We start from the raw sequence: 20,449 nt of genomic DNA, 5'->3' as shown, positions 1-20,449 counted from the left end.
GTGCTGCTGCTGGCCGCTTTGTGAGTTGCTCCGGACTGTACAAAACATGCAATTCTCTGCAATTGGTACCATATAGTTGGGGTTTGAACAGCCGTTGATGCAGCCATCTGTGTAGAGGCGAGATTGCCGAACGCCTCTTTTCCGCATTTCCTTATGCGGTAACTGTCACTTACAGCCGCATATGGCTATTCGCAGCGAGTAATGCATCGTCATCATACGCCTTTTGGTCTCTTATAAACAGAGAATTCCACGATTAAAAGCCATAAAACGCCACATCTCTTTCTTGGCATCTTTATTTTTGCCCAGATAGAAAAGAATCTTTTTTTTTCGCACTTGTTCCGTCTTAGTACAATGTCACATTCACAAATACAAACTGAAAATCGGGAGCTACCCTTGAACCAGCCAAACAACTGGCAAGTCAAGTTCCCTCGTTACATGGTCGAACTTCCCGAAGATGTCAATGACATTAGCATCACTTATATCGGCATTCAGCCTCGCCATGAAGAGAATCCTGCCAAGGGGATACATACCGAGCTCCACGCCCATGTCACCTCTGCTGTTCAGAGAAAGGTTGGAGCTATGATCGAGGACTGGGCTCGGCAAGGAGCTGGAAGCCTTGCGCCAATCTTGTGGGAAAAAATGTATGTCGAAGCTGGCTATGATCTTCCAGATACAGAAATTTACATTTGCTATTGGACCGACAAAGATGTTGCAGAGGCAGCCACCAGGAGCCTAAATCTACGACAGCTATATAGCTCACTATTCCCTTCAGAACAAGAAGTCATAGCCTTATGGCGAGAGTCATTATCAGTTCCAAAAACTCGAATTGAAACAGTCTACTCTGGAAATGACTATCAGCCAGGCATCGCTTCCATTCCGGGTGCCGCCCAAGTCGGTCACAAATTCACCGGATACTGGGGAGCAGCTCGTGATCGTTTACCAGCATCGTCGCATGACTCTTTTGAGCCAGAGTATAAACTCGGCACACCAAACTTTGGCAAGGACACCAAGGGCCGTGTCATTGAAGGAGAAAACAAGGTCTCTGTCGCCCACATTCGGTCTGGCCAGTTCTGGGAGCGATGTAAAGACGATGAAAGAGAGGCGTATGAGAGCACGCTTGAGCCAATCCTGAGAGAGGGAATGACTTTTCTTGAAGAGAATGCGGAAGAGACGGGCGATATTGGACTACGTTTCTCTCGCCACATGGTTACGAACCGGCTTCTCCAAGCAGAAGAGGCGGAAAAGATGGCTGCATTGAACGGCAATGGGAATGCGGTGATTAATGGACTTGCAAATCTCGTCAAGAGCTATACGGGACACTGTAATGGTATAAATGGCACCAATGAAACGAACAGCACAAACAGTACTCATGGCATCAACGGCATAAATGGAATCAATGCAACTCATGAGACCAATGGCCACTCCAGCGACATCGACAGTCACACCTCCGACGCAGACAAATTCGGTCTCGCCGTCACAAAAGACCGCCGCAGACTCGAAACATGCAGCAGCGGCTTCTTCCGATCCCTCAAGGACATCGAAGCGTGGTCCTCCAAGCACAAGACGCACCACAAAATCTTCCACGGCGCGCACGCTCACTCCATCAAATTCGGCAAGACGACGTTCAAGTTCCGCTCTTGGCATGAGATGTCGACTTTGAAGCCTGGCGAGGTGACGTACGAGTACATCAACTGTCATCCGAGGACGGGACTGATTCCTTTCTTTGATGTTTGAGTTTTGTCTTGAGAGGATACATGGAAGAGGCATGGTGATGCGGCAGAAGCGCAGCGTGGCATAGCATAGCATAGAGTATAGTTAGATGTTCCATTTGTATTTTTGGCTCGTGTTTATAGCATATACAATATCGCTTCACTCACTTTTTATTCTATTTCGGTGTAAACAGACCATTGTTTGGAATAATGGACATGAGCTTACTGTATGAGAACTGTATGAAATCGTTAAAGAGACCAAATGATTTATTCCTATTGACCACTATTTCTCAACCTATCTATCCTTTTATGCTTCATTACGATAGGCCGTTTACCGTTTCTCCACTTTGGCATTAGCAGTTAGAAGACTTTGAGCAGCCGTGAGATTTTAGCTGGACTCCGCCGCGAATATCGATGCATGCAGCAATGACGATGAACTTACCTTTGAGGTGAATTTTCCAATTTGAGACAGGAATTGATGATTGACATAAGCAATTTCCTTATTAAAATATCGACTGTTTGATGGCGAGTAGGTAGGTTCACGCCACTCATAGCCATTTGGCTAGTTTCACTAATAAATGAGTAAGATATTAAACACACAACGGCAAGCCAACCAAATTAGATTCAAGACATTTCTTTTCCTATCCTATTGATTCCATTCCAACTAAAGTATTAAACTTTAAATTCAGTACTTTCTTTTCCTTTTCGCTATGCATTAATTCAAGACGCCCTTTTTATACTGTCCTATTTGTGGCTGGGTAGCAAAACAACTCTGTATTGCACCTTGCCCGCCTCAAGACGCTCAAACGCCTTGTTAATACCATCTTCTGACATCTCAAACTTCTCAAGCACAGGCTTGATCTGGTGAAGAGCGGCAAACTCCAACATCTTGCGGTGAATAGGGCGCGAAGCGACGAGAGAGCCTTGAATGGTGATGCCGCCATTGATAAGAGGCATGTAGGGCATTTCCAGGTTGTCAGAAGACACTGATAGAGGGTAAATGCGAGCACGAGGAGAAAGGAGCGGCAGAATCTTTTGCCAGTCTGGCTGAGCAGAAGTAGTGACCAGGAGACGGGAGATTTTCCAGTCACCCAGCTGCTTCTCAACGTCACCCTCCTTCATGGCGACGAATCTGTGAGCACCAAGCTTGGCAGCATCGGATTTCTTGCTATCGGAGCCAGAGAGCACAACAACTCGGCAGCCAAGCTTGGCGGCGAACTGAATGGCGATGTGACCGAGGCCTCCAACTCCCATGATACCAACAGTGTCGTTGGAATCCACATCGTGCAGAGCAGTGAAGACTGTCGCACCAGCACACTGAAGAGGAGCAGCATCCTCGTCGCTAATATCGTCAGGGATGGGGTGCAGGAAAGCCTCTCGGAGAACAGCGTGAGTAGCAAAGCTGCCCTGGTCGGTGTTTCCCGAGCCGTAAATAACACGCTCGTTGCAGTAAACGTCGTTTCCCTGAAGACACTCGAGACAGTGGCCGCAGTGATCAGTTTGGTAACCCCAGCCTACTCGATCTCCCTTCTTCAGATATGTGACCCCGGGGCCAGTCTGTTCAACAACTGCAACACCTTCGTGACCCAGTGCCGTGTCTCCATGTTTCTGTGGATGATTCGTCAGCAATTGTTGAAATTATCGATTGATTTTAATGATTGTGGCTTGAGATGAGACAACTTACATAATGCACATCGGTAAAGCACATTCCAGAGGCTGTGACTCGGACATAGACTTGGTCGCCGGTGAGCTGATCGGACTTGGTGGTAGTGCGAGGCTTGACAGAGCCATCTTTGGATCCTGTGTAGACGGTGAAGGAGGGCATGGTGACTGCAAATCTGTATTGGTGTAATAGGTGTAATCAGATAGTGGTCGTAGTCGGTAGCTGGTGATTATCGACTCTTTGCCTTGAATTTGAGTTGTGTATGGTTGTTGTATATCGAAGAAGCTGTTGAGTTGTCTGAAGACTCAAAACAATCTTCGAGCTCTTCATCCGGGGTTATATGTACTTTTCTCCTCTTCTCAGCCCAACTACATCATCTCACCTGATTTTGCGGAGGCGCCTCCAAAGCTTGCTGAGACTGAGCTCCAGACTGGCCCGCTCTGATCGCATGCATCGCTTGGATCGGCCGATTGGCTGCTAGAAACGCCATCGTCGAATGGGCTTGCGCTAACACGGAGCTCGGGCGCGAGTCTAGCTGCAGGGCTCTCGCTTGTTTTTTTGTTGATTCCATATGTCTCGGAATTTCCCATCAGATGCTGTTGCATTGAACCCTCGCGCTTGACATATTCGGAGAATATGACGGGGCTTAATCGGCGTTGGGCATCTCAACAAGTAAAGTGCTTACCTAGATTAGAAATCTCGCTGTCGTATCGATCTTGAGTCACACAGACTGGGCGGTAGGGATTCTGCACAGGGACGCTTTCGTAACTGAAGAGAATGCCTAAGACAAGGAGGGAGAAAGTCTTGCCTATTCAGGTGCTGAACTCTATAGCACCCAATCAGACTTTGATCAAGCCGAGTCAAAGCTGTCATAACTGCAATAATTCGACAACTGTTGTAGCTACTAGCCGTATAGCTGCAGTAGCTGCCTGAGAATTGCCGAATTGCGTAGAAAAAACAGTGTCAATGTGACATCGACATACGTCAGTAAGCGCCCGGAGGATTTCGCCCTTGCGGAAGTTGCCGCCTTTTGAAATAGCGCTGCGATAGAAGCGACGAGGTTCTAAATTTGATAACTGAGATGACATAGATGACAAAGCTGGAACTTGCCGCCTTTGGAATGTTTTGTCCATTAGTAACCGCGTTTAACAGGTTTCTAGAACCTGGATGCCGTAAACTTTCTCACGTAATGCCAGTTACGTCGAATAGGTAGAAGATCAATGACGCGGACCAGGTTTCACTATTGAGACATCAGGACTGTATGATATCAGTTACCGAATCAACATGCAATATTTGCAGTAAATAGCATTACCACGCACACAGAGTTGCATTTCATTATATTGGGGGCTTACTTTATCGCCTCCTTTCTCAAGGCTTCTAATCCTGCTGCAAGTCTCTCGCCAAGTCCTCCAGTGCTTCCACTCCAATACTGAGTCTGACCAGCCTCTGGTCAATGCTGGTATTCGTCATAGCTCGCCATTCCATCAGGCTCTCTACGCCTCCGAGGCTGGTTGCATGTTGAAAAAGTCTCAATTTGCTTGGCAGCCGTTTTGCCAAGACCGCATCCTTTAGGGTAATGGATAACAGCGCCGTAGCCGTTGGGCATTTGTTTTCGTAACCAGCTACCGTCTTCCTTTGCTTCGGTTTGCAAACTGGCATGATGAACTTCTTGAGCTAATTCATGAACCGCTGTGGATGGATCATGAAGCTGGCTGTGGAACCACGAGACCAGCGCCGTTGCAGTGGCGCTTTGCCGTATGACACGCAGCTCGAGAGTGCGTAGAGACATACATGTACCCAGCCAGCTTTCCGTGTTACCTGCAACTGAGCCCAGATAGACACGATCACTGTATAGCTTCATCAAGAAGTCATGCTGGGGTTTAGCGGCCAATATGCCACACAACATATCGGATTGTTCTCCAAAATACTTGGTCCCGCTGTGAAGAACGATATCAGCCCCAAAGTCGAACGGATTCTGCAGCGGCGGCGGGCCAAAAGTCGCATCAACAATCAGAAACGCTCTCATCTTATGGGCCTTATCCGCATAATACTGCAAGTCGATGGCTTCTCTAGTTGGATTCAGAGGTGTCTCAACATGAATAATGTCGCCTGGCTGTAGCTCTGCGGCATCGCAGTCCAAAGGCAAGTTCTTGAGGCCGGTCATACGGGAGACCATGCTGATGACACCATTGCAGCCGTGATATCCCTCGCCAATGGCAATGCGCCGCGAATTTAGGAGTACAAGAACAGCGTGGAAAGCTGCCAAACCAGAAGCGTATGTGAGAGCTGGTCCGCCGAGGATAGAAGTCAGGATAGCCTCAAAGCGGACTATTCTTAAATCAGTTGATAGATTCAAAATACAGCGAAAGATGCTTTTTTTGGACTGGATTGCTGGGGCAACGCCAAATAGCAGCTGCCATCCACCGTGTTATGGCGCTGATGCCTAATCGAGAAGGAGTTGAGGAGATGAGTAGTAGGTTTTACAATGCGATGGCTCTCTTGATACAAAACTATAACAACAATCAACAAGTATCAAGCCAGCCATCTGTTTCTATCTTTTTGATTCACTTCTCTCTTAACAGTACCGATTTTGGCCCTTTGCACTGCTGCCATTAATCCACCCGTCTTTCAATTATAATTCTTTTTAAATTATTCTTCTCCCCGCCCGCAACTTGTATTTTCATCTTATTCCTCGTCTTTCATTACTTTGATTAGCCGCTCAACCAAGCGACTCTCCGCTCGACAATGTCAGTGGCGCCATATGGCATTTCGGCTGCGCGGCAAGTCCTATGGCTGCCCGAGCTCCTCACCATGATATTGGAGGCCAGAGAATTGAAATGGAATATCTTTCAGCATGTTTTAAGCGACGACGATCTCAAAAACGTCATCCGGGTGAATCGATTCTGGTTTGAAATCGGATCGCGAAAGTTATGGGCTAGCCTTGAAAGTATTTTCCCGCTTTTATACGTGCGGCCTGCTCGCCGACAGATTTATGCGTCCAAGGTGACTCAGATTACATCTCGGGGGCAACCCCTAGAGCTGATTCATCACACATACAGAGATCTTGTGTTTGAGAGACTGAGAGAAGCTATCATTCGAATCAACCAACTTTGCACCATGGAACACGTGAAACCGTTTCTTGTGCCTTGCCTGCGATCCTTCTGCCTTATCGACGACAGAGATTTGAGACCCGAGGTTTTCTCCCAGTTGGCGAGAGCATGCCCAAATCTGCGACACATCAAAATATACGCACATAAAGTTAGATCTAGGCCCACGCTTGAGGCATTTTCTAGTTTCATCCGGCAAGCTCTATTTCTCAAAGAGGTGACGGTGATTCTTCATGGGAATAACACGGCGAATGCTGAACTTTTGTCCTCATTGGCTCATAGCAGCAGGTTAGAGCGACTGCAGACCTCATGGTTATGGACAACGTGCCAATCACGGCAAGCTGCGGCCGCAGTGTCGCATTCGGGCATTGTGCCTTTCCCCAAAATTACACATATGAATATACTTGTTCGGTCAAAGGCTGTTGGCAAGCTGGTTCCTCTTGTTGCGAACATACAGCATCTCGCAATGACGGTCAGAGACTCAAATGATGATGTGCTATCGCATGTGTCAAATCTAGGAAACCTGAAGAGCTTCATTATCCATTACCAGCTACCCTGCTTCATTCCTAGACAATCATTGTTGGGACTGGGCGCCCTTTCAAGGCTTCTATTTCTTAACTTGTGTTCCTGTTCCCGTGCAACGACTGGTGGAAATGTCGTGTGGTCTAACCTTTCGGACGATGACGTTGAGGTATTGGCCCGTCGATTGCCGAATCTCTACGACCTTCGACTTCGGCTGCGCTGCGATATTTCTACCAGAGCGGTGGAATCCTTTCTACGTCATTGTCCGAGACTTCGGGTGTGCTCAATCGTCCAGCGGCTCGATACTACTGATTTATTCACTTCTACATCTGACGACATGGTATTTCCGCAATTACGTAGGCTATGTTTGGGCGGCCTAAGCGGCGAGGCAATCATGAGGTCAGTGTGAATCTTCTTGCTCAGTCACAGCACTTGATTCAAACGTTTGTAGAAGAGACTAATCGAATTACTTTTGGTGTGATGTAGCCGATTGGATCCAGCACAATTTTGTGCTTCATTTGAGAGGCAGTTCCCTGGCGTTAACTATGTGGAGCTTGGGCATGGTAGCAATGCAGAACGTGACTACTACGACGAAGTTTTTGACTTATGGCGAGCCAGTGAGCCCGGAAGATTTTGGGAAAGCATCAGGTTTGGCCATCACCCACAGGCAGCCCCTGGAGTTGCAGTGAGCCAGAGCATCCCCCTAGGGCTAGATTGGTAGCAACCTTTTATTTTATTTTCAAGCTTCTCTGATGAATACATTCACACAGTCATTTGGCCTGCGCTCATGCCTTTGCCTTCCACTAGCACGCCAGCTTTGCGCAAGATGGACACACAGCTCGTCACCACCTCGGGCTTGACGCCCTCTGTCTTGGCCGGAAACGTGACAGTCTTGAGCCACTCTCTAGCATCCTCGGCCGAGTAATCCAGATTTGTTGAAATGTACTCGACGGCCTCGTCTGGGTTCTTGTTGAAGTGCGCCACGCCCTGGTCCAGCTTCTCAAACAGATGCTTTACACGAGCGTCCAGCCCGCCCTGGGTGAGCCTCGTCGACGCCACAATCTTCCAGCTGCTCCACGGCGTGTAGATTTCGCCCACGCGGCGGATCTCGCCCGAGTCGTAGTACTTTTTGGACGTGAAGTGCTCCCACATGAAGAAGTCTGCCTCGCCCGAGTTGACGGCGTTGCGCAGCTTCTCAAACGTGTTGAGCACGACGTGGTCGGAATAGGGGGAGTCTGCGCCCGGGGTGGACAGCCAGCCGTTCTTGTCGGCGAGGACGTAGCCCATCACGTAGCTGCCGGAGCCGATGCGCGAGACGCCGATTTTGCCGCCTTTGAGGGAGTCGACGGATGTGATTTCAGGGCGTTGAGCGCCGGTTGAGATGGCCCAGCCTTGAAATGTTAGTGTTTGGAACTTGTCATGATCTCTCTATGAATTGGCAGCACTTGTGCACTTACAGAGCGGCGTCTCAACGTAGGTGCCCACCAGGCGATATCCTCCATCTCCCTCGACTCCGTCTTTGCCCAGCCCTGCAATCCAAGCCTCGGTCAGGCCAATGCCAATGTCAATCTCATTCGCTCGCAGAGCCGTAATCATGTGGCCGGTGCCTGAGGGAAACGGGATGAGAGTGGCATCGAGGCCGTAGTATTTCTGAGCAAAGTGCAGCGGGGTAGAAAAGTGCTCGGGCACGAAGCCGATGCGGAGGGGGGTGGCCATGATGAGAATTGATGGAGTTTTTGCTGGGAGAAGAAATAATTACTGGTCTTCTCCTTTTTATTCTGGGAAATCTTGGAAGAGTGAGAGGTTGTCAAGGTGTTGAAGAGTTTTTACTTTGTTCTTGTTTTGGCTATTGCGCGCCTGTCGCACTGAGTGGGGTTGAAGACATGGCGATGATGAAATAAGCTCTTGATTACTTGTATGTTTGCTATTTGCTTACTGAGCAACACAATGAATGGCATTTGAGACGATTTGGTCTTTTATTCTATCTGAATCGAGACGGCATGGCTTTTTCTTAGACTACATGGGCTCACTTCCTTTGAATACTGTTCAATTCTCATATAACTACTACTAGTAGTAACTCTCCTTAATAACTACCTACCTAGTACCTAGGCTGCGAAAAGTACCGCTACAGACACTTTCAGCGCCTCCATCATAGCCATTGTCCATGACTAAATTGCTCTTCACTGCCTCGAGCCAATCAACGAATCCTGCATTTATTGACGAGATCATCATGTAGGAGATATCTCAGCCGGGACAAGCCAATGGTCATGTGTGGCCAATTTATAACACGCGTCCTTTCCAAGTATCCAGGTGTTTATAATACAGAATATCAGCAGCGGCATTTGCAGCCTAATTCGTAGCCTCATGACGCCGAGATCCCTTGATATTGCCCGTGGGCTTAGACTCGCCTCAGAGATGGTGTGGACAAGAGAAACGCTGCGCCGAGCCTGACGGACCGGGGTCGGATTACAAAGTCGGGAGGATTCCGTCTTTCTCTTCTATTTCGCACTAGAAGCCGCCCTTTGTCGTTATCAATCTCCCCCATTTTTTTCGGCCCCTGTACCCTCGACTATACATGTGCTGAGCCACTAGGAATCATTGCTGTCGCGTAATTCCTTGCTCTTCCAATGACCATCGATTAAAACGCAGTCATTCTTGTTCTCACAGCTCGTTCTTCACTCATGTCAAACCACGAGCCACACGCTCACGAGGACGCGCCTCTGCTGGGCCATGAGCGCCAACATGAATCCGAATCCATCAGCGACGAGGCGCCGATAATCAACGCAGCGCGATGGCAGGTCAAGACGAGGAGCTCAATTGTCAGAACCATCGCGGTGGTGCAATGCGCCATCATCGGCACCGGCATGCTGCTGCTCATTCCTCTCTACCGGCTGATTGAAGACAGCGTCTGCCACGTCTTTTACGGCGACGACTCTTTGGACGTGATTGATGAGATGAAGTGTAAAACGGACGAGGTCCAGGCCCAGATGGCATATCTGCTTGGATGGCTGGGCCTTTTCCACTCCATCATGAGTCCGTTTCTCTCTCTACATCATTGCTTGTGAATGACAATCTAAAATAGCGCTGCTAACTCTTGATGTCTTGATCGCTCATATGAATAGGCTTGCTCTCGACGTTTCCCTTTGGCATGCTTGCCGACAAGATTGGGCGCAAGCCGACGATTCTCCTCGCTTCCATCGGCATGGCCTTGGGACCCCTTTCTGGCCCGTTTTTGCTCGGATTTTTCCAGTCTGCTGTTCGCAAGAATCCGTATATCCTAATGACGAGCTCCCTCTTCCTCTTGATTGGCGGCGGAACCCAGGTTGTACTGGCCATGCTGTATGCCATGGCCGCTGATGTTAGCTCAGAAAAGGAAAAGTAAGCAACTCCCAATAGCTCCAACAACGAATATGTTTAAAAACAAGTACTGATTGTAAATCACTTCATTGCCTTGTAGAGCTGCTAGCTTCCTTCAGCTCACATTTGGTGCTACTGTCGGTGGCCTTGTCGGCCCTCTGCTCAATGGGTTCTTGATGCAAAAGTATGGCCCTTGGGTTCCCATTTCTGTCTCCATCTGCTGCATGCCCTTCATCTTCCTCTCATTCGGCTTCCTCCCCGAGACGCTCCCGGTTGACCGGAGGAAGAAAGGAGGCGATGGCGACCTATCTGTTGAATCACTCAAGCGAAAAGTCGGCGCAGCCCTGGTTGAGCTCAGAAAAGCTCTGGCCCTGTTTACAAACCCCAGCATTCCTCTGATACTCCTTACTTTTCTGTTCCAGGCCGCACGCTACACCGCCTATACCAGCACAATTTTGCAATATGTCAGCAAACACTTTGGATGGCGCCTCGCGCAGACCAGCTTCCTCCTATCGCCCTTTGGACTTCTCAACTTGATCGTTCTGGCTGTTCTCCCTCGCATCTCCACACTCCTCATGTCACACCGCTTCGGCTACTCTTCCTTTAACAAAGATTTGCTGTTGACACGATATTCTACCGTGCTGCTCTTTGTTGGCGCCGTCGTTGAAGGCTTCAGCCACAACATTGTCTTATTCATCATTGGTCTGTTCATCGAGACCTTTGGAGCCGCCGTGAGCCCCTTGGCGCGAGCCACCATAACGCACTACGTCGACCCAGAGCATACTTCCACGCTCTATGCCTTGATCAGCACGACTGAGATTTTCGGCACCTTTATCGGAGGGCCCGCGCTGGCATGGTGTTTCGACCAAGGCCTGCAGAAGAAGGGACTCTGGATTGGCATGCCTTGGTTTTACATTGCGCTGCTATGCTTCATCGCCTGGACTGGGCTTTTGTTTGTGCAGCCGCCGGCAAAGAGCAGGTCAACAAACGGAAATGGCGAGGACGAGAGAGTCGACTCTCACGAAGACTAGCTCTAGTTGAGGCTTCCGTAATTCATGAATCTTCATTTCCATTTTCTACTGTATATAGAGTGAGTCATCAGGTGTAAATAAGATGGATATACGACAATTTTGCTGTATTCCACATCCTTCTGACCATTACTTATTTATACAAAAACCATACTCGGCAGCATTCGCCCCTTGCTTACTGCGGAAGAGACATTCACTGTCATCAGTTTACCTGCCTAAAACGGCGTCGGCCAACTCATTAGTGCACTCCAATTCTTCAACCCAAAATTCGCCAAGCCAGCCCGCCAATTACGCCGCAAGGCCGCGCAACAATCACGCGGCCTGTGACGAGCTCCAGAGAAAAATAAGTTTAAAACAAAAGTGCCCCCAATAGCGGACGGCTCTTCCCCACTACCTGCAGGAACTAGAGCTATGGCGGGATAACAAAAGGGCATAAAGGCAACGAGATAAAACGAATTATTAACAAGGCTCTAGTATCCGGGTGAGTTTATGAGTCAACGCCGACGTTACGGGTACAGCTACCGGAAGTCGTCAGCACTGCTAGAGTCGATTTCGTGATATGCTCCACGCGTTGGTCGGGTCTTGTGTGTCGTCAATGATTAGGCGGCGAATGATGTGTGCGTGTTGAAAATACGTGTACGGACCCTCTGAAGGATCTGGAAGCTTTTGGGAGAACCGCGTGTGGAGGTTGATATAAACATTGTCTAAGCCTCCCCCACAGTCTCTAAATACATGTATTCTTCAGCCCTACATCTCAAAACAAGCTTTCAAGAAACACCGTGCGGCATGAGGTTATAAATCATTATTGTAAAAAATAAGTATTCGTTGGTCTTATCCATAAAATGATCCACCACCGGGCCTATAACGCCACGGCATGTGGTGATGGCTTCCTTGGCCCAGGCGTCTGGGCTGAGGGCTGTCGAGGCGGTTTCGACTTCACATGTGCGAACAATCAGCTTTCCATGAGTCAAGTACAGTGTTTTTTATCGCATATGCTTTGCTAACCCTACCATTTCTTGCGTAGTGTCTTTTGAAGAGAGCATCTTGTCTGTTCTTCCATCTGCTTTGTTTCTTCTCCTTTCGATACCGAGAATCGCATATCTCCTACGGACCCCTGATAAAACAAAGCGTCGATCAGCATACACACCAAAGCTTGTCAGTTTGGCACTTCCAAAATTGCAAACATCACAACAGGCTTCTAATTGACCGCCGATAGATCGTATCGAGTGCATATGCCGGCATCCAGGTCGGATGCTTGGCCCTCACAGCCTCATCACGACACCTCGACACACGATTCTCCATCGCCGCCGCCGTTCTCAGCCTCGTCGCCGCATGCTGCATCGTCCTTCTCTCGCACATTGAGCACGTCAAGTCGATTCGTCCCTCCTTCCTCCTGACCTCGTATCTCTTCACCACTCTCCTCTTCGACGCCGCCCGATTACGGACCGAATGGCTCCTCTCCGTCAACGTCGCATACGCAGCAGTGCTCTCGACCTCGACGATATTAAAACTAGCCCTGCTCGTACTGGAAAACATCGAAAAGAGACGCATTTTGCTAGACTCGAGTAAAAACCCGTCAACGGAGAGCACGAGCGGGCCGTTCAACCGCGGCTTCTTCGTCTGGCTCAACTCGCTGCTCATCACCGGATGGGCCACCGTCTTGACACTGCACGATCTCCCCGCCATTTACGAAAAGCTTTCATCTGAAAAGCTTGCCGTGATTTTCTCGAAACGATGGGACAAGGGTATGGTTTTCTAGGTGTATACAGCGTCTTTCTATTACAGTTTCTCAGCTAATAACGCCTATTCCTCAAGTCACCCATGGCGGACAAAGAGCCTCTCTCTTTCTCAACACCGTCTGGATCCTCAAGCGCGAAATTGCCGGCATTGTGATTCCTCGGTTGGCCGTCGTCGCCTTGACAATTGCCCAGCCTTTCCTGGTGTCCCAAGCGCTGCGATTTCTGTCCATGCCCAAAGACGAGCACTCTGACAATGTCGGCTACGGCTTGATCGGCGCCTTTGCCTTTGTCTTTATCGGATCTGCTGTGCGTCTCAAAAACCCGACTTATTATTTGTGTAAGCTAATCATTTACATCAGATCTTAACGGCATGGTACGAGCATCTTACGTTCCGAGTCGGTGCCATGATCCGAGGAGGCCTCATTGGCCTCATCTATCGCAAAATACTGCGGCTTTCCACCAGCGACCTAAATGAATCGTCCGCGTTGGCGCTCATGGGCAACGACATTGAGACTCTGGCTGAACGTGCAAACGCCTTGCTCATTGAAGCGTACGCCAACTCTCTCACGGTTGGCATCGCCGTCTATATGCTGTACGCACAACTGGGTCCCGTCTGCGTTGCCCCTATTGTCATGGCTATCAGTAAGTGCTTCGATCGGGTTCATTTCCTGCTAAGTTCTATACTCACAACGTATAGTCTCCATTGTGCTGTGCTGGTTTATTGGAAGGGTGCTCGTCAAACGCCAGACCGTCTATCAAAAAGCAACGCAGGACCGCATCAATTTCACCTCTGAAGTGCTCGGTTCTATCAAAGCCGTCAAGATGCTAGGATACACGGAGCGCTTCACCGACCTGCTTGAAGACAAGCGTGACCAGGATCTGAATGTTGGTAAACACTACCGAGAGATGATTGTATGGGCCAACACAGTCGGTAAGTCGATCCCTCTCACCAGTTACACCTTGTGTCTCTTCAGGAATTCAGTCCAACTTATCTGAATATCACTAGGAAACGCCAACGTCAGCTTAACTCAAGCCGCCACTTTTGGAGCCTACGCCATTGTCGCCAAGCTCAGCAACAATCAATCCTTCTCGGCATCGCAGGCCATTACTGCACTGTCCATTCTCAACGTCATGGTAAACCCGCTCAGCTTCCTCCTCGGTAACATTTCAGCCGCCTATGCCGCATTTGGCTGCTTCAAGCGTATCCAGGAATTCCTACTTCTCGACGAAAGAATCGATAGCCGGCAAATAAGTCCACAGCTGGGAGTGCCAACAAAGAGCGAGCAAGTCGGATCACGCAGAAGCAGTATGGAGCTCCGTCCGCTCGATCGTTACACCGAGGAAGGCGAGCGCATCTTTATTTCCGAGGGAGCCTTCTCGTGGAAAGAAAAGAAAGTATTGAGCAACATCAATGTGTCCTTCTCACAGACACAATCCGGATCTCTCACCACGATAGTTGGTCCGATCGGCTCAGGCAAGTCGAGCTTGCTCAAGGCCATTCTCGGTGAAGCATCCTCGACTGGAGGCAAAATCTCGTTGTCGACGCCGAGCATCGCCTTCTGTGACCAAACCCCCCTGGGTGATGAATGCAACAATCAGAGACAACATTGTGGCGGAATCCGGCTTTTTCGACGACAAATGGTTCGACACGGTCGTCGAAGCCTGCGATTTGACTCAAGACTTTGCGCGGTTGCCAGATGGTGTTTCGACCGTTGTTGGAGACAAGGGAGTGAAGCTCAGCGGAGGTCAAAAGCAGAGACTTGTAAGTGCCCTTTCTTATACCAGTTTGATGAGAGGTGTCTAACAATTCAAAGGCCATTGCCCGTGCCGTCTACGCCCGCAAGCCCGTCGCCATGTTTGACGATGTCTTCAGCGCATTGGACAAGACAACAGAACGCATCGTCTTTGCTCGCGTCTTCAGCAAAGACGGACTGCTCCGCCGTAGCCGCACCACCGTTATCCTCGCAACTCATTCCGGTAAGACATGAAACCATCACTTTCCACAAGTCTTTGAGCAGCTTACTAAATCATTCCCGTCTCAAGTCCACCTCTTACCCAGCTCCGATCACATCATCGCCCTCGGCCAAGACGGCCAAGTTATCGAGCAAGGAGCCTTTGCCAAACTTCGATCCAGCGGCAAATACATTCAGAGTCTCGACATCACCGATCCACACTCCGATGATGATGAAGATAGCAAAGACAGCCCTGAGCAAGACATTATCGAAGAGATTAAGAACCTCGTCCACGTCAGCGAAGAGGCCGAGCAAGAAAACGAAGCAGAGCAAACAGTATCAAGTGATCGCAGCACGTTCAAATACTACTTTTCCGCCATGAGACCCCTCAGTTTGGCCGTGGGTGGTGGATACATCTTTGGGCAAGCCTTCTCTGCTGCTTTCAGGGGTAAGTGGAACAGACAACTGCGATGCCGAATCTTGTCTAATGTTTTTCTTTTTAGCTGTCTGGCTTACCTGGTGGGGTGATGGCCGAGGACGACCCAGCAACGACGTGGGTTACTGGTTAAGTATTTTCACTGTCTTGGCCGTTGTAGAAGCTGTATTGATCTCCCTGGCAATCATGTAAGTCTCGACTCAGAATGAATATCAAATCCTAGCCTATTGACTTAATGCCAGGCACTTCTTATTGATCATCGGACCTACCGTCAGCAAAAAGTTCCACACCAGAATTTTGAACGCAGTCATGAGGTAAATTGTCGTGTTTAACTTCTCTTGAGCAACAGCTAACGTTGACGCCAGGGCTCCAATGTCATTTCTTTCCAACACTGACACTGGCTCACTCATTAACCGGTAAATATCTCCTCCAACTCCATTCAAATCATTCTTCATATTTTCTAACCTGCTATTCTTGAAACAGATTCAGCCAAGACTTGCGCCTAGTCGATATTGACCTCCCTGTCAATCTCGCCATTTTCCTCTTTGGTAGCTACTCTCCTCTCTCACTGCAGAGATTAATCAACCCAACTGACTTAATAAACACATAGATGTCATGACTTGTATTAGTGTTACCGGACTGGCTGTTGGAGCAGTCAGCTACTTCGCCGCCGCTCTCCCCTTCATCATCGTCATCCTCCTCATAATCCAACGATTCTACGTTCGAACCTCCAAGCAACTTCGTATTCTAGAGTAAGCACCAGATCCCTTCTTCCTCTAATACAATCCGAATACTGATCTTGCATCTTCTTTCTAGGATCGAACACAAAGCCCCACTATACTCGCACTTCCTCGAATCCATCAACGGCCTCGCCACAATCCGCGCCTTTGGCTGGATCCTCCCCTACTCCACCAAGAGCCTCTCCCTCCTCGATAGCGCACAGAAGCCCTCCTATCTTCTCAACTGCATTCAGCGATGGCTTACACTCGTCCTCGACTTGGTCGTTGCGATTCTCACCATCCTGCTCGTTGTTTTCGCCGTCACTCTAAGGGGGGAAGCTAAATCCCGCTCTCCTGGGCATTGCGCTCGTCAATATGATGAACCTGGGTCTCAATCTCAAGGGCATCATCCTGGCATGGTCTCAGCTGGAAACTTCTCTCGGAGCCGTCACTCGCATCAAGACCTTTGAAGAAACAACTCCGTCTGAGCTGCTCCCTCACGAAAACTACACTCCCCCCTGAAGAATGGCCCTCTCAGGGCTCTCTCGAATTCATCGACTTATCAGTACAATACGAGTATGTATAAACCTATTTCATCTTCTGACCAAAAGCTAATCCAATCTCCGCAGCTCCACCGCCCATCCCGTCCTCCGCAACATCTCCTTCACCATCCACCCAGGTGAAAAGCTCGGCCTCGTCGGTCGCAGCGGCAGCGGCAAAAGCTCTCTCATCCAAGCTCTCTTCCGCATGGCCAACACCCCCACCGGCCAAATCCTCCTTGACGGCCAAGACATCTCGAATATCCCCAAGCCCCTCATCCGCCAGAAACTCAGCTGCCTCACCCAGGATCCTTTCCTCTTCACCAACACGATACGCTTCAACGCCGACCCTCTTGGCGTTCACTCCGATGAGGCAATCACCGACGCACTTCAGCGAGCCGCCATCTGGGATGTCATCACCTCCAAGATAGACGCCGGTAAAAATCCCCTCGATGAGAAAATGGACGAAACTTTCTTCTCTCACGGGCAGCGGCAGCTATTCTGTCTGGGCAGAGCACTCCTTAAGAAGAGCAGCATTCTCATCCTGGATGAGCCAACCAGCAAGTACGTTTACCTTATTTAAAAAAAAGATGTTAAAAGAAGAATCAAAATTAATCTAAACTAGCATCGATAACCAAACCGACGCGCAAATTCAGCGTGTCATCAAATCCGAGTTCAAAGACCGCACAGTCATCATGATTGCCCACCGGCTTGACTCACTACTGGAATTCGACACAATCGCTGTGCTAGAAGAAGGTTCGCTGGCGGAAATTGGCACTCCCAAAGAATTACTATTGCAAGAAGGTGGTGTTTTTGCGCAGTTGTATGATTCTGATAAAACTAATAAGAGGAGGAACTCGGACGAAATCTCACGAGCATGATATTTCTGTTTTGGACGATAGACGACTTTATGAGTTATTTATGAAGCGAGCATGAATTACAGTTTGCACATGGTTATACAAGATTATAGTTAGGATATAATACCTCTTTTTCAATATACAGGTTCTCTAAGCAGCTCCACCCAAGTCAATGCTATCCAGATATTCTGCATAAGCCAGATACGCCTTGCTACTTTCATATGCGATAGTACACTCCAAAATATGTATTTTTGATCCAGAAACTCAACAACTTCATCATCACAACTAAATACCCAAGCCTTGAGTGAAGGCGTCGCATCCATCCAACCATCAGCGCAGCATATACGTCAGATCCGGGATATCCCGTAAGAGTTTTGCCACGGTTTCCTCATCTTCAGCGCTCAAACTAAGTCTAGCCGGCGAAAACTGCATCGATGACGCGCCGGCAGACATTGTATGTGTATGGCGAGTAGGTGTGACCCGAGGCGGCGTCATCGGCTTAGACAACGGGCTCGGGAACAGTGGTGTCGAAGGCGTCTTGGCCCCTCGTTTAAAGGGCTTGGCAAGCGTCTGCCCCAGATGCCAAGACAAGGGTCGCTTGCTGGCTTTCTCAATCCTTGGCGATGCGACTTTGGAGCTATCAAATACCGTTTCGAACTGGAAAGCGGACTGGGGATCAATACTGCTACGGTTGCTGTTGAACCCTCTCTCGTCCTCGGTGAAAGATGGCGAATCAACCGGGGTAGCGGTCATCATATCGCCCCAGTCATCGTCGCCATCTTCGTCTTGGCCTATGGGTAGAGTGGGTGGGATCTTGATGGGTGTGGGAATATGCCCCCGAGTGTGAAGCGGCGGCGGCTCAAGAGCCAAGGAGTGTCGAGCCGAGTCGACTTTCGGCTCCTTCGGCTCTTTAGGTGACTGCGCTTCTCGCGCATCTGGATTCTGAAACTCATTTGCCAACGGATGTCTAGCAACCGCTGGTGAGGATGGAACACTGCTCGCCCAGCCAAACGACGATGCAGTGGGCGATGGAGCGGCAGATCTCACCGTCATTGACGAGTTTCTCGAATGCCTTCCCAGAAACTCTCCGATTTCTGCAGGTGCTGTCGAGTTCCAGTTGAACATGACTGCACCAGATCCGCCCAGCCGTCTACCCAAGACCACACGTCCAGTGATGGAGTCTTCTTCCATCCATCTCCTCACGGTCTGGGTAGTACGGTCTCGAATTTGTGATCCGGACCAGCCAACTCGTATATAATTATCATCGTCTCCCAAATCATGCTTCCTCTTGGATCCGAATCGAGAGATTCGGTACCACGCCTTGCGCTCGCTGCTAGAAGCAAAGGTGTCATCTATGACAACGTCCGGAACAAGTTCTGCTTCAACCGTAACAGCAGGCGTCGACGGGAACAAGTCGTCAAGTTTGGTGAGATCGACAGGGTATGATATACCTAAATCTTTCAAGACCCATGGTGTGTCTTGCTCAGCTGGCTGAGACTGCAAAGTATTGGATGGCGATTCTAATTCTTTAGTCTCGCTTACAGCTGGCGACTCGGGTATCTCATCTCGCGATTCCTGAGGCTGGTGCTGAGGTTCTGTAGCCGTCTCAATTTTTATGGGCGGCGGAAGCTGGTCACCTTCCGGTTCTGGATCAACTGCAGCATCATCAATCGCTGGTACAGCTGCTATTGGCTGCTCCTCTTTCGTATCAACGCCATTTGGGATACCAATTGCATCCTCTTTCTGAACGGGCTCATCAGCTGTAAACAGCTGTTCAACAGGCTCTTTATCATGCTCCTCCTGCTTCACGTCAAGCACTGGTATCTCGACATCCGGAGACGAGTCAGGTTCTTTAAGCTGAATAACAGGGATCCCGTCTGGAGCCGGCGCTTCCGGCGCCACTTCAATACCCCAGGCGTCCTCAGTGGCATCAACATCCAATGACGGTACTACAGCCGGAATGCCGCTCTTCAAAGTATCCTCCCTCTGCAATTCATGTCCCTCTCCAAGGCTAATTGCCGAATCCACGACTCGGCCGTCCCCGGACGTCTCAGAAGCTCTCCTCGCTCTTGGCTGTCTTTCCTCCTTCTCCAGCGTTGTCGTGTCCAATCTTTGTAAAGCCACCTCTTTCCAGGGATCCGGCGACAAGGACCTCACCGACGGCGCCATCTGCAATGGCTTCAGCCCAGGACTTCTCCCCCATCCGGGACTCTCCTTGCCGCTGGCGCTGCCGTCGGGGGCACCACCGCCATTCCACCCACCCCACGCATCGTCGTCTTCAAATCCGGGCGATCGTGACGGCGCAGGCGAACGAGAGTTGCGTCGAGGGAAAAGGCTGTCGGCAGAGAAATGCGCATTCTGGGGCGCGGCTGGGAGCTCTATCTTTGCAGGAGAGTCTGCAGCCCACGGCGAACCCCAGGGATCTTCCATTCCAGGCGACTTGGCATGTCGCGGTGCCAAGCGACTGCTGTAGAGAGAGAGAGGAGCCGATAGGCAAAGGGATATATTATTGTAGCGCTAGGTATCATAAACTGAGTTGTAACATTGCGAATCTCGCAGTCGGGATCGAGTTCCGAATAGTGCCTAGGTAGGCAATCTCGCTTCACCTAGGACGGCAATAGATTGTCCCTCCTAGGGCAATTGGAGATCGGGCAAATAGGAGCTGCTCAAGTGGTTTGCGCAATCGGATGGGGTCGGCAGTTTCGAAAAAGTTATCGACGATCTAAAAAGACCCAACAAGGTTCTCACCTCATCATCTGTAATTCCTTGTGTAAGCTGCGGTGAGATGCGATTGCAAGAGAGAAAGATAGAAAACGGCCGT

At 49.6% G+C, this 20,449-nt stretch overlaps 8 protein-coding genes across 8 annotated transcripts; 4 read left to right on the top strand and 4 right to left on the bottom strand.

The window, feature by feature from the left end:
• Positions 1 to 435: 435 nt before the first annotated feature.
• Positions 436 to 1,734, top strand: TrAtP1_011383 (uncharacterized protein; the record flags this gene model as incomplete). The annotated part of the gene is made up of 1 exon (XM_066115090.1): positions 436 to 1,734. One exon carries the CDS (start codon positions 436 to 438, stop codon positions 1,732 to 1,734), a length of 1,299 nt encoding a protein of 432 aa, XP_065971188.1.
• Positions 1,735 to 2,222: 488 nt separating this feature from the next.
• On the bottom strand, positions 2,223 to 4,570 carry TrAtP1_011382 (uncharacterized protein). Its single transcript, XM_014084550.2, has 3 exons — positions 4,058 to 4,570; positions 3,394 to 3,947; positions 2,223 to 3,317 (listed from the first exon to the last, which is right to left on the bottom strand). Exons 2-3 carry the CDS (start codon positions 3,532 to 3,534, stop codon positions 2,454 to 2,456), a joined length of 1,005 nt encoding a protein of 334 aa, XP_013940025.1. The 5' UTR covers positions 3,535 to 3,947; positions 4,058 to 4,570; the 3' UTR covers positions 2,223 to 2,453.
• Positions 4,571 to 4,822: 252 nt separating this feature from the next.
• On the bottom strand, positions 4,823 to 5,548 carry TrAtP1_011381 (uncharacterized protein; the record flags this gene model as incomplete). Its single annotated transcript, XM_066115089.1, has 1 exon — positions 4,823 to 5,548. The coding sequence occupies one exon, from the start codon at positions 5,546 to 5,548 to the stop codon at positions 4,823 to 4,825; it is 726 nt and encodes a 241-aa protein (XP_065971187.1).
• Positions 5,549 to 5,977: 429 nt separating this feature from the next.
• TrAtP1_011380 (uncharacterized protein) lies at positions 5,978 to 7,722 on the top strand (the record flags this gene model as incomplete). Its single annotated transcript, XM_066115088.1, has 2 exons — positions 5,978 to 7,400; positions 7,488 to 7,722. Exons 1-2 carry the CDS (start codon positions 6,118 to 6,120, stop codon positions 7,720 to 7,722), a joined length of 1,518 nt encoding a protein of 505 aa, XP_065971186.1. The 5' UTR covers positions 5,978 to 6,117.
• Positions 7,723 to 7,763: 41 nt separating this feature from the next.
• On the bottom strand, positions 7,764 to 8,717 carry TrAtP1_011379 (uncharacterized protein; the record flags this gene model as incomplete). The annotated part of the gene is made up of 2 exons (XM_014084548.2): positions 7,764 to 8,392; positions 8,459 to 8,717. 2 exons carry the CDS (start codon positions 8,715 to 8,717, stop codon positions 7,764 to 7,766), a joined length of 888 nt encoding a protein of 295 aa, XP_013940023.1.
• Positions 8,718 to 9,550: 833 nt separating this feature from the next.
• Positions 9,551 to 12,133, top strand: TrAtP1_011378 (uncharacterized protein). Its single transcript, XM_014084547.2, has 3 exons — positions 9,551 to 10,034; positions 10,124 to 10,379; positions 10,459 to 12,133. The coding sequence occupies exons 1-3, from the start codon at positions 9,683 to 9,685 to the stop codon at positions 11,387 to 11,389; spliced, it is 1,539 nt and encodes a 512-aa protein (XP_013940022.1). The 5' UTR covers positions 9,551 to 9,682; the 3' UTR covers positions 11,390 to 12,133.
• Positions 12,134 to 12,228: 95 nt separating this feature from the next.
• Positions 12,229 to 17,674, top strand: TrAtP1_011377 (uncharacterized protein; the record flags this gene model as incomplete). The annotated part of the gene is made up of 17 exons (XM_066115087.1): positions 12,229 to 12,328; positions 12,411 to 12,541; positions 12,603 to 13,131; positions 13,202 to 13,431; positions 13,485 to 13,767; positions 13,823 to 14,056; positions 14,132 to 14,887; positions 15,169 to 15,525; positions 15,581 to 15,701; positions 15,756 to 15,827; positions 15,879 to 15,929; positions 15,997 to 16,061; positions 16,124 to 16,265; positions 16,330 to 16,543; positions 16,771 to 16,808; positions 16,862 to 17,335; positions 17,397 to 17,674. The coding sequence occupies 17 exons, from the start codon at positions 12,229 to 12,231 to the stop codon at positions 17,650 to 17,652; spliced, it is 4,053 nt and encodes a 1,350-aa protein (XP_065971185.1). The 3' UTR covers positions 17,653 to 17,674.
• On the bottom strand, positions 17,675 to 20,420 carry TrAtP1_011376 (uncharacterized protein). Its single transcript, XM_014084546.2, has one exon. It carries the CDS (start codon positions 20,056 to 20,058, stop codon positions 17,959 to 17,961), a length of 2,100 nt encoding a protein of 699 aa, XP_013940021.2. The 5' UTR covers positions 20,059 to 20,420; the 3' UTR covers positions 17,675 to 17,958.
• Positions 20,421 to 20,449: the final 29 nt, after the last annotated feature.

This window comes from Trichoderma atroviride, chromosome 6 (genome assembly GCF_020647795.1).
Source record: "Trichoderma atroviride chromosome 6, complete sequence".
Classification (NCBI taxonomy): domain Eukaryota; kingdom Fungi; phylum Ascomycota; class Sordariomycetes; order Hypocreales; family Hypocreaceae; genus Trichoderma; species Trichoderma atroviride.
The sequence above is the reverse complement of the archived record's forward strand: the minus strand, read 5'-3'. Positions and strand labels throughout refer to the sequence as shown.